The sequence below is a fragment of the Natrix helvetica genome, assembly GCF_964273705.1.
Source record: "Natrix helvetica genome assembly, chromosome: 2".
Lineage (NCBI taxonomy): Eukaryota > Metazoa > Chordata > Lepidosauria > Squamata > Natricidae > Natrix > Natrix helvetica.
The window spans coordinates 260,017,443-260,030,074 of NC_138552.1; the positions used below are offsets into that span (position 1 = coordinate 260,017,443).

Genomic DNA, 12,632 nt, shown 5'->3' on the forward strand with positions numbered 1-12,632 from the left:
CGCTATAATTATGTTTAGGATTTCAACTTCAGTGTCCATGATACTTCATAGATTTTTCTGTTTATGGTGAAATTATACACTTTATAAAGTGTATAAATCCAAAATAGTTCCTCTGTTATTGCAGCTAATAATGATTAGTTACATAATATATGTAAAAATATTTCAAGCAGATTATAAATTCTGTATTAAAAGAATGTAATTGAACATTATTAACATTAATGAAATGCCAATTAAAATTTATTCTTCTGTCAACCATGCTTTCAATATTGAGAAAATTAGATGTGCTCTTTATGAAAATTTATTTCCAATTTTACCTTAGAGGGGAAAGACTTTAAATGTTATTCCATGAATAGGTTCTAGATAACTTACAAAAATCTAAAATTCAACTTAAAATTTAAAATACTGCAACAATGAAAAAAGTACTACTATAAAACACTCCATAAACCATTGTGAATATCTTAAACAGTAAGCAACAACTATGTGAATCTGGGAGAAAAATGGCTTGCCTACATAACTGCATTCTGGGCTAACTGCATTTTCAATGACTCAAACATCTTGAGTCATCAGTGCATTTTCCACATCTCTGAACTCCAGACTGAATTTATCACTAAAGCTAATAAATGTTTCAGAACTATATGAACCCACTAAACAGGATTGGGCATGAGTATATAGAGCTATGCTCTTCTCTGTGTCTCTGAGCTAAATGTAGAACTGAAACTCCTTATATTTAACTTCTTTCTCTCCCTCTCTTTGTACGTGTGTGTGAGAAAGAGAATGCTATGAGAGGTTTTTGTTGTGACCACTGGCCCCTTCAGCAACTGAATCAGATGAGGAGGAGGCATGGGATCAGAGCCAGCATCAAGGCAATCTGAGAGCTCCGAGTGGGAAGAGGGAACGGAGCTGCCAGAGCTAGGGACAGAGACAGAGCCTGGGCCACCCATCAGCCCTCAGATGGAGAGTCAACAGCTCTCAGATCTGGAGGTGGCTGATGAGGAAGAGGAGGAACAACTGGGTCCAGTGCCTGACATGCAGATGCACAGAAGGCAGAGAAGAGGGAAATCTATGGGCCGGTCCTTGGGACGGAAGAGCCACTGGTGCTAGTGAAACCCCACCCTAGCTCTAGGGATAAAAAGCAGGGGGTGGAGATGAATAGGTGTGGCAGATAACTATTCATCTCTCTACCGGTCTGCCATTGATAGCTTGCACTTCTGACTCCTGTCTGGAAATGATCAAAATTCTTCTTGGAATCTGCAGCGCTCTCCGAGTGTGTGTGTTGTATGTGTGCGTCTGCTAATGGAAGAAAGAGTGCACCTTCTACGACTTCCTTTGCAAGTGTGGGAAGAGAGAGAGAGAGACTCCTGGTGCGTTGGGCCATTTCAGGGGGAAAGGAAGTGAGTGTCACTTTCCAAAGGACTTACGTAACCTGCTGTGAGAGAGCGGTTGCTGGTGCTCCGAATAAAGAGAATGTTTCATTAAAACTACAAAGGACTTGTCATGTTTGGGAGCCAGGTCAGAACAGTTTTAATTCTAAAACGAAACAATACAAATCATAAATAATGTGAGTCCCTATAACCTAATATCATCATTTCTGTTCTTCAGAAACTTCTGAATAAAGTTAATTTGGGCCATGCTGCAAGATGTGCTGCCTACAGTCCAGATGGCGAGATGGTTGCTATTGGCATGAAGAATGGAGAGTTTATTATTTTGCTTGTCAACAGTCTTAAAGTTTGGGGCAAAAAAAGGGATAGAAAATCTGCTATCCAGGACATCAGGTACTTTAGCAGGCAAAGCCAGAAAGAGAAAAAGCAGAAGTGTGCCTATTTATTCCATTACTGCTGTTGTTTTTGGCTTTGTGCCATTTGATAGTGGCTTTCAGCTTGATGGCTGAAGTGATTGCACTAAGATTACATCAGCAAGAAAGATAGCTCACACAGGGAACAAGATCTTAAGAGTACTTCTCCTCCCCATGAATTCGAAGGAGTGAGCCAAACCCATCCAATATGAGCCCAGAGACAGATTGCTTGAGATGCACAGACTTATGAATCTGTCTATAAATGGAGAGAGGGAGGGAAATCTGAGGGCAATGTAAAAGATGAAAAAATCCATATCCTATCCTTTGCAATGCCAAATCTTGGAACTTCAAAGAAATATGGGGAAAAGTACAAAGCTGTGTAGTATCAGAGGAGTAGGCAGGAAAGAACTGTTAAAAAAAATTATCTTACTTCAGTAGCAGAATTTCAAAATAAGCATATTTTGGTTGAATAAATGAAAGTTCTATACAGATAAAGGGTATTACAATTATATTTGGATGCTTTCCATATATCCTGCCTATGGATACAAAAAAACATTCTACTCAGTATCATTTATATAGCCCCTGGATGGTTGCCCTGTTTTTGATTATTTCTTTTTAACAAAGACTATAATGGGCTTATAGTTGGAAAGACGAGATTAGATTCAGCAGTCTATGAGAGTGCAGGACTGAGAAGTGAATTGCCATGATTTAGCGGTGCAATCTTGGGGAGCTCCAAGAAGATGCAAAAAATTGTGCTGAAAGTCCAGCTAATTGGAGTTCTCACGCATCATGACCTACTAACCAGAATGGGGAAGGTAGGGTGTAGCATTTTCTTTCTAGGCACACACTCTTTGACTCGTCTAGTTCTAAAACGTCAGAACCATGCATAATATGCATTACATGAGATGCTTTTAGAATGAACATACAGTTATGGCTCATTTCATGTAATGGTTAACAATTACCAGGTCACTCGAAGGAGTATTTTCTTCTCTGTGTACCTGGATAGAACTTAAGATAACTGAATGAGGTCCTCCTCCAGCTTCTTCACCACATGAGATAATGTGGACCACTGCACCACAAAAGAACATTTTCTATGCTGGTGCCTCATTTATGGAATGGCTTCTCCTTGAGGCTTATACCCATTAGCACCATCATTTTGATACCAAGTGAAACACTTTATATTTTCCCAGAATTTTTAATTGACTTTTAATTGTATTTTAATCCTTATGTTTTGAATGACCACTATGCTACTGACTAATTTATAGACTAATTTATATGGTGCTTTTAATTTGTGTTTTATATTTTTTTATCGTATATGATGTTCTCCAGGTTGTATTTGAATGAATTGTAAACTGCTCAAGGAGCTTTGGCTATTGGGCAGTTTATTTTTATTTTTTTAATATCATTGTCATCTCAGAACTTCCTTTTTGTTTTCTTGTTTCTAGAATCAGCCCTGATAATCGGTTTTTGGCAGTGGGTTCAGAAGAACATACTGTAGACTTCTATGATCTCACACAAGGCACAACCTTGAATCGAATCGGCTATTGCAAAGACATCCCAAGTTTTGTCATTCAAATGGATTTTTCAGCAGATGGCAAATACATTCAGGTAAATTTTTTACTTTCAGTTAACAAAAAGCCTTCCTGATTCAAACAAGAATTCATGCCTCATGTCAAGAAGAGCAGGAGGTGTACATCTTAAATTTCATAGACCTTTCCTATTCCTTTTGTTTATGATACTGATATTCCAGAATAGTAAGCATCAGGAAGGAAGAACTGACACAGACAGAAATGAACTTAAAATTTAGGTAAAAATAGCCATAGCTATTAGGTTTTGATTGACTTTTAAATTGATCAGAACGTCAGATTTTTAAAATGTCAAATGAAACAAATTTACAGGCTCTGATTTGCTGGAAGTATGAGAAGTAGTTTCATAAATCAGCCATTCACATGCCAAAGTTTGTCATGGGTATTTATGAACACTCTCACTGTTCAGTTAAACATTTCAACATTTTATATAATAAAATATAATGTAAGGAGAACCCAAAATTGTCATCACTCCGTGGATGATTTTGGAAGAACTATATATTTTACCATTGTCCATATAATCATTTTTGATTCATTTCCTTCCTTAGGTATCAACTGGTGCCTACAAACGGCAGGTCCATGAGGTGCCACTAGGAAAGCAAGTGACAGATACAGCATTTATTGGAAAGATCACATGGGCTACCTGGACAAGGTGATGTAGCACAAAATGCAAAGCAAGGAGCATAAACCTACATCATCAGATCAGAATTGGGAGAGGCTACTTAGGCCGTTGAGTCTGATCATCTGCTTCAGGTTGGAATCCAAATGAATCCATTCCTGATAGATGATTGTCTATCTTCCACTAGAGCACATCCCTTAAAGGGGAAACTGCCACCTCTTCAGAGATGAAAAATAGTCAGAAGTCCATGACAAGAATGCAGGTTAATGAGCAAGCTAGTGAGAGACTAATCCACTTAGAATAATGTCCCTTAGAAAATGCCTGTCCCCTCTTTTGAATTTTGACATTCCACTCCATTCTTTCAACAGCACCCGAAGTATGTTATAATTTTTTATATATCCTATATACTCCCAAAGACATTTTACTGTTATGTCTTCGCTAATTAGTTGATTTTTCTCTCTTGGAGCAGTATCATTGGGGATGAAGTCATTGGTATTTGGCCCCGAAACGCAGATAAGGCAGATGTCAACTGTGCCTGTGTGACCCATGCTGGCTTGAACATTGTCTCTGGAGATGACTTTGGGCTAGTCAAACTCTTTGATTTTCCATGTACTGAAAAATTTGTAAGTGAGCTTGTTTTGCCTTTTTGGTATATGTTTGTCAGTGTACTTTGCCTTGATAAATGTTTGGTTGATGGGTAGCTATGATCAGCCTGTATCTTCTGGTGGCAAGGAAATGTGGCTGGCTATTTGTGAGTGTTCACTGAACATTTGTGTTCGGTGCCAGAAATTGTTTCTTTTCTTAACAGGCCAAACATAAGCGTTACTTTGGTCATTCTGCACACGTCACCAATATACGCTTTTCTCATGATGACAAGCATGTTATCAGCACAGGAGGAGATGACTGCAGGTAAGGTTTTGCATTGTGAGGGCTGTTATGATGCTGAGTTCAGTACAGGTAGTCCTCGACTTACAACCGTTCATTTAGTGACCGTTCAAAGTTGCAGTGGCACTGAAAAAAGTTACTTAGAACCGTTTTTCCGTTATAACTTTTGTAGCATCCCCATGATCATGTGATCAAAATTCAGATACTGGACAATAGGTTCATACTTATGACCATTGCTGTGTCCCAAGATCATGTGATCACCTTTTGCTACCTTCTGGCAAAGTCAATGGGGAAGCCAGATTCACTTAACAACCAGGTTACTAACTTATCAACTGTAGTGATTCACTTAACAACTATAGCAAGAAAGGTCATAAAATAAGGCAAAACTCACTTAACAAATATCTCACTTAACAGAAATGTTGGACTCAATTTTGGTCCTAAGTCGAGGACTACCTGTAATAACTTGAATTCCTTGAGGGAAAAGGACAGAACCAAAATGTAGCCAAATATAAATATGGTTAAAAGGGAACGGTTCGCCCCGCACATGCATGCTAGTCGTTTCCAGCTCTAGGTTGTGGTGCTCATCTCCGTTTATAAGTTGAAGAGCCAGCACTCTCCGAAGACGTCTCCATGGTCATGTGGCCAGCATGACTAAATGCCGAAGGCGCACTGAGCGCTGTTACATTCCCACCAAAGTGGTCCCTATTTTTCTACTTGCATATTTTACATGCTTTCAAACAGCTAGGTTGGCAGAAGCTGGGACATGTAACGAGAGCTCACTCCGTTATGTGGTGCTAGGGATTTGAACCACTGAACTGGTGACCTTCTGATCAACAAGTTCAGCATCTTAGCCACTAAGCCACTACGTCCCTTAAATACAATTAGAAGTGATAAAAAAAAAGGTGTGCAGATTTTTCTGATCTTTTGCTGTGAAAAGTCTGCATCTTTTTTCTCTAAACAAGTTTAAGAAAATTACCATAGTAAAACCTTTCTGGGTAATGAGTTGCAGAGAATATGGGTTATCAACTGCTTCTGCGATGGATTGCAAGTAAGGCATTATCACCCGTATATTATTATTTTCATCGTGGTTTTGTTACCAAGTCAGATTCACTCATCTTTTTGAATCACTGGGTACAACTGAGGTTCTTTTATAATTTTAAGATGACTAGTTTGACAACTTAATGGCTGCTATGATAGGAGCATGGTTAGCTATAGTAGAGTTGAAGCTATTCAGCTTTTGGAACACCACCTCATAGCTTCTGTGAGAAAAAGAGAACAAATAGTGAAAATGGCAAAAAATAAGTGAGAGGCATGTTTTTTATTCAAGCAAGTGAATGGAATACCTGCACTGCCCCCCCCAAAATTACATAATTGATATTCACTTGCATCAAGGACCCTCTTATATAAGAATCCATGGGGGTGCATAGCCTCTGCACTTGTTTTGGCAAAAGATGGTTAGTTATCTACACAGAATAGAAAGTTGGACCCACCATGGCATGTGAATCCAAATAAATTATACGTATCTTCTCTACCATTTCTTAGTCTATAAAATGGTAGTTTCATCTGGTTTATTACAGGGGATCTCCACATCAAAAATATGGAAAACTCAAGCAATTAATCCTAAAACCTCCATGTACTCCATGTATTTTAGCCCTTATAGCTTTCTTTACCTCCTTCTATTAAGCTGCAGCAGATGCTCAAAGTTCACTGCAAGGAATTCTGTTTGGTGCAGGCACACACATTTGACACTATCATATTATGGTGTTTGTAAAAACTATCTGTGTATGGCAGTGATGAGAATTTAATTCTTGTTAGTTGGCATTTCTTGTTTTAAATGTGGTGGAATATGGGGGTGGATGGGTGGACAAGAAGCTTGCAGTATTATTTTAGCCCCATCTGTTGTTTATTTGTAATAACGTGTTATTTTTTCTCCTTCAGTGTATTTGTTTGGCGATGTCTTTAAAGGTCACAACTCTAAAGGATCATTCTTGCCACCACTGCCATTCGAGTGCCAAACGATAAATGCATGGAAACTGTTCAAGATCTCAGCATGGCTGCGATTTCGAACTGTTTATTTATTTATGAGACACAATTAGACTATGTAATACATCCCCAAATATATGCAACCATGGGGAAATCAAATATTACATAATTTGGTATTGACTTTAAAATAATTATTCTAATATATGCTAAACATCTGTCTTGCCAAATTAAATATTCAGGAATACAATGCCAAGACCAGGGTCTCAAACTCAAATTGTCACAAGTGCCATGTCTTAGCCTGACGGCTAGAAGACTGAAGCCTTTCGGTGCATGAATTAAGTCCAAAATGAAAAGTATCACATGTCATGTAACATAATATATTGTGCTCTTAAATCAAACTTTATTACAAAGCAAAGCTACTTGCAAGGCAGCCATTTTGGCCATTTGGCTAGCAGCATTTTCCATTAACTATAATACCAATATCTGGTTTTATTACATGATGTATAGTTTTTTCTAAATCCCATTAAGAATAATACCGGCTAGGGCTAGTCCTATCCGACTATAATCTTAAGGTTTAAAGGTTTCCCCTGCCCAGTCATGACTGACTCAAAGGGGCGGTGCTCATCTCGATTCTTAGCTGAGGGAGCCTGCATTGTCTGAGACGCTTTCATCATCATGTGGCCAGCATGAAAATACGGAACACAGTAACCTTTGTGCTGAAGCAGGACCTATTTATCTATTTCATCTACTCTCATTTGCATGCTTTCAAACAGCTAGGTTGGCAGGAGTTGGAGTGAGTAATGGGAGCTCATCCCATTGTGCAGTTTGTCGACTGTCCAGCTGACAAGCCCAATGTCTTAACCGCTAAGCCATCATGCACCTCCCGTTCCAATTAAGAGCAGCCAAAATCCTGCTTTTCTTCTTATTGAGCAGGCTCCTCTTTCAGACTCTTCTTTATTCACCACTTTCGTCCTCTTGCTGGTTCTTGTCACTAGCCAAGCTCTCCTCCGTTTGTTGGATGATGCCCTGCTTGGCATAGGAATGCTCACAGCAAGGCAACCAGGCCACACACACACACCCCTTCTCCAGCCTTCTCCATTTCAGCCACAGCCCCATGTCTGGGGCTCTGCTTGGAGATCTCAGTGCTGCCTCAGAGCCCCTTCTTGGAGGGGGTGCTGTCAGTGCAATAGGCATTGGAGCAGATTGCACACCCCAACCAACCAGGCTCAGCTGTTGCCAAGAGAACTATAAGATTGGTTTAAAATCAGTCACTTTGGTGCCTGCATGTACAGATATTTGTACATAGGCCCCTGACCTTTGTGTCCGCAAGATCTTAAGTAATGGACTACACAAAATTATTTCAAGGGCCATGATTTTGGGAGCCCTGATAAGGCTTCAGCGGTGTATTTTAAAAAATGAAAGACTTCAATGTGAAAATACTGAAGACAAGCTTCCTTATTTCTTAAACTTGTTCCATCATTCCTAAAGATTATTAGGGACAGGATACATCAAGACAAAAGCAGGGTTTCGTTCATGGCTGATTTTATTAAAAAATGAACTAATTAGCAGTGCTTTCTCCTCTCTTCCATTAAGTATATTAGATGAAATTATTTTTGCCATTTTTCTACAAAGTGCCTTTTGAAAACTTTTCAGATACTGCAGGATATAACATAATCTCCTGCCATTGCCTATTTTCTGCTCATGGTGCTAAAATCTAAAAAATGACGAGGGCTGACAGTCACTTTTCCCCCTAAATGTCACCATGTTTATTTTTATTTATTTATTTTACTAAATTTCAGCCTTATCTCTTAATATCAACAGCAAAGAGTGAAGGTACAAGGCAGACATTAAAAATAATGGTCAGTCAATTTGACACTACATTTGGAAATTAGGACTTCAGAAAAGTAGTAGAATGAAATGAAAAATGAATACCCTTCCTTTCCTTCCCATTTGAGGTACATTTTTCAATACTTTTTATCCAGCCAAGCAATAGCCAAGATGGCATTTTAACTTCAAGGGGGTGGGGGGGAAGAAGTCCCCTTTCCTTCATGAAGTGGTTCAAGGGCATTTGTTTTACTTACAGGCCAGTGATAAATTGGCAATCATACACATTTGTGATGGTAGGCGACCATTTAACTGTAGAAGTTGAGGAGCTTATTGCAATTGCTAAAGCCTGCAGTTTTTCAGTGGCTAATCAGGATGATACTTTTACCTTCATTATCATAGGCAACATGCCTCACACTTGAATGCAACTACTGATGGTCACAGGCAGGAATGTACTATTGAGATTATGTCCTGCTTGTGGGCTTCCCAAAGGCCATGGGAAATAGATTGCTGGACTAAGGTGGATTTTGATCTTGTCCAGCACAACTCTTACTTTCTGTAACTCGCTCAGTGAAACAATCCTAGATTCAGTTCTTTGTAGCATTAGTTTATTTAACAATCAGTAGTGAGGTGAAAAAAAATGGGAAATGTCCTAGTCTGCATTGAAGATTAGAGGAATCATGTTGAAGATATTAAAAGGTTCTTTAAAAAGGAACAAATTCTTTTTAGAACTGATGAAAGCAAAAAGGGAAGCGGGGCATGTTTCTGATATAATAATCAATGTATACAACACAAAAGTGCTTCTGTAAATTTAATGGACTGCTGTATGTGTGTGTGTGTTATTTGATTAATGCAATATGTTAATGCCTTATACTCCTTTATTTCATACATATGTCCTATGCAGTCTTATTCCTTTATTCTTCATAAGGAAAGTTTCCCGTTTTAGCCAATGTAACCATATCCATCTGGTGATGTCAGGTGGTCACCTTGTTTGCCTCTGTTGTAATACTGGCCTTTCATATGGAGTGCATCTTGAATCTGTAACAGAATGAGCTGCTGTATAGTCAAAATGTGCAAGAAAATTGAAGATGAATAATATATTTGTGTGTGGAAGAAATCTTGTTTATATCATTTAGAACTTTATGCTTAAATTTGATGCTGTATTATAATGTAAATTGAAATAGTACTGCATGAATTTATTTTTGAAATGATTCAGTAAAAGTTTTATTATTTGAAAACTGATGCCAGGTTTTCTTTGGGAACATCCAGCATACTGGAAAGAACAGTATGTTTCTTGTGGAACAGAGGAAAATATTAGTGGTTGACTTATTCCAGGGCAAAGCTTTTAAAATACCTTAATATTCAACCATTTTTTATCACATTATCTTAACCAAACATGTTCCTTAGAATTGTTATTTAAAAGACTGGCATGATAGTAATATTAGATATATTACATTTAATATAATTAGAACATGCTCCCCAAATTGATACATTGCATCATGTAAAACTGCATTTAATTTGCTGCTTTGTTTTGGTTGGGATACTACATTTTGCATTTATACACAAAAAAATTCTGATTACTTTTCAGCAAAATCCATTGAGAATTAAGGTGGCACTAAACTAGAATATAACTATGGCTTTAAATGGATAATCAAGCAGTAATGTGCATATGCATAAGTCAACCACATCAACAGAAATCCTAATGTTGGGTATAAATCAACCATTTTTAGTGATAATTGTTCATACGCTTAGTTGTAAAGCATGATATAGCATGTTAAGTGCAATCACATTTACACATATGAGTCCATACACTTTATTGATAACTCAAAATTGTTTTCTTTTTACATTTCACAATGCATCCCACAGACGTAGTTCAATACAGCTTAAACCCCACATGTATTTGAAATGTCCAAATGGCATTTGCAGCATTGGGGTACAATCCACTGACCCATGCACAGATGCTGAGGATTCCAAGCACAATGGAAAACAAGCATGCCGGGGGCTCCTTGTTCTGCCTGCAAGGATCTGAGGATCACATCATCAGAAATTCATTCCACAGATTCAGAGTTTTGAGAACTGTAAACTTGTTTACTTAAAATAGACTATAGGAGTTTGTGCAGCAAAGGATATGGCAAAAACTGTAATGTGCAGAGTTGGTTTTGTTTATTTAATAGGTACTAGGTTTTTTCTGAAAATTTAAGCTAATATATTAAGGAGCTCAAAAAAACCTCAGTTCATTTATCTAGTATTTCAATCACTATAGAGGAGCTGGACATCCTAAGCAGCTGTAACACACTATATATTTAATTTTATATTGGCAATTGATAAAATAGTAGAATTAAAAGCACAGTACAGCTAAACTTGATACCAACAAGGCAAGACTCTTCAAGCTTGCTTTAATGGCATATTCTAAACATTTCATTTTAGAAAATCTGCAATCAACACAAACCAGAGACCGTGCTAAAGGAAATGTTTTCCATACACTAACCCCTCTTGAAACACCACAAGACTATCTTGGCCAAAGCATAAAATGTACAGCTCTCCAAATGGTTAGGTTAACCTGTGCTGCATATGGGAGAAGCAAAGAGGATTAGGTTTAAATCCATATGTAGCAGCTTACAATACTTAGGATAGACATACACACAGCAGTCAAGAACACATTATTTTCCTCCCTCTGAAACACAGTTCCTAAAAAATAAAGATCTGTGAAATTGCACTGCAAAGTCAAGGCTTGCTATTCCCTGACCCTCCCCATATAATCCAAATGAATATGCCTCCCATCCCCACTTAAAAGATGATTTATTTTAATAAAAGTTGCTTCTTGATTTCATTCAGTTTTACGCTTCAATCCAGGAATTTTAGCTTGAACCCTGTAGGGGGAAAAAATTAGGTTTAAAAAAAGTCACACCTTGTTTTCCAAGAAAAGCCAACTGCTTACAATCTAATACATTAATTATCCATCAGTCTTAAAAGTGTGCAAACACTTCAAAAAGCTCTACTTGTCACAGAAGTACTCTGTTTGCATCTCCTGTTCCTAACTTAAAGTGACTGTGAATAAAATGGATCTAGACATATCAAGTGACTATGGTCACTTATCACTATATATGAACATACTTATTATTTTACAGTCATGTCTACGGCTTGGTTTTGAAGTTACTTTGGAAACTACAGGTGGTCCTGGAGTTGCAACCATTTGCTCAAGAACCAAGTTGCAATGGAGCTGAATGAGTGGTACTTGCAACCACTTATCTTCCCTCCTGTCCCACAGCAAAGTCAATAAGGAAGCCACAAAGGAATGTTGCAAGTCATCCCCATAAGTCACTCCCACCTTTTCTCCAAAGAAGCCCTGCTACAGAGTAAGAGAGATCAGGGAATTCCTACTCCATAGCACCACCTGCCTGCCCTCCATAGTGTGCACCCACCCACAGCATCCCCACTTGCCAATGTCCCCCCGCCATCCACAACTATGTAGCACTCGCTGTTCATAGCCACCTCCAATTGCTCCCCCCACTTGCATCCAAGGCGCACCTCCAAATGCACCCTTCCACAGTCTTTGCGTGGGGCTCCCACCTCTTCCTGTTTAGCAAATGGGTTGTCATTGCTACTCTATGTGGTCATATGATGTTGCTCTTTATGACCACGTTGTTTTGCAATGAAAATTCTGATTCCAATTTGCCACTGTAACCTGTGGATTAACAGTAGCTTCAAGAATGCAGTAAACTTACTTTGCCATGCCATCTTTCACATTCTTGTTTACAAGTTCTACATAATGGTCAATTTGAGTCTGAAATACAAATAAAAAAATTATTTCAATTAACTTGGTTTCTACATCATGAAAAACCATGATGCAGTTAGCATCACATTAAGACGAAATTAAGCAAACCACAAGAAATTACATGAATGGTAACAATACAACATCTGGGGTGCCCTTGAGTCAATCTTG

General features: G+C 38.2%; 2 protein-coding genes and 1 long non-coding RNA gene across 10 annotated transcripts in view; 1 reads left to right on the forward strand and 2 right to left on the reverse strand.

Moving 5' to 3' along the window:
• The window catches only part of EML6 (EMAP like 6), a 118,298-nt gene extending 107,333 nt beyond the window's left edge, over positions 1–10,965 (forward strand). For all 4 annotated transcript variants that reach the window (XM_081943077.1, XM_081943079.1, XM_081943078.1 and 1 more), the window contains 6 exons: positions 1,600–1,772; positions 3,238–3,400; positions 3,927–4,030; positions 4,467–4,620; positions 4,806–4,906; positions 6,821–10,965. In XM_081943077.1, coding sequence (XP_081799203.1) covers positions 1,600–1,772; positions 3,238–3,400; positions 3,927–4,030; positions 4,467–4,620; positions 4,806–4,906; positions 6,821–6,845 — 720 coding nt within the window. In that variant the 3' untranslated portion in view covers positions 6,846–10,965. The remainder of the gene's footprint in view (positions 1–1,599; positions 1,773–3,237; positions 3,401–3,926; positions 4,031–4,466; positions 4,621–4,805; positions 4,907–6,820) is intronic.
• The window catches only part of LOC309387025, a 317,032-nt gene that overhangs the window by 248,828 nt on the left and 55,572 nt on the right, over positions 1–12,632 (reverse strand). The gene's annotated exons all lie outside the window — the stretch shown is intronic.
• The window catches only part of RTN4 (reticulon 4), a 50,850-nt gene continuing 48,704 nt past the window's right edge, over positions 10,487–12,632 (reverse strand). For all 5 annotated transcript variants that reach the window (XM_081943088.1, XM_081943089.1, XM_081943090.1 and 2 more), the window contains 2 exons: positions 12,415–12,473; positions 10,487–11,559 (listed from right to left, as the gene is read on the reverse strand). In XM_081943088.1, the coding sequence (XP_081799214.1) occupies positions 11,517–11,559; positions 12,415–12,473 (102 nt within the window). In that variant the 3' untranslated portion in view covers positions 10,487–11,516. The remainder of the gene's footprint in view (positions 11,560–12,414; positions 12,474–12,632) is intronic.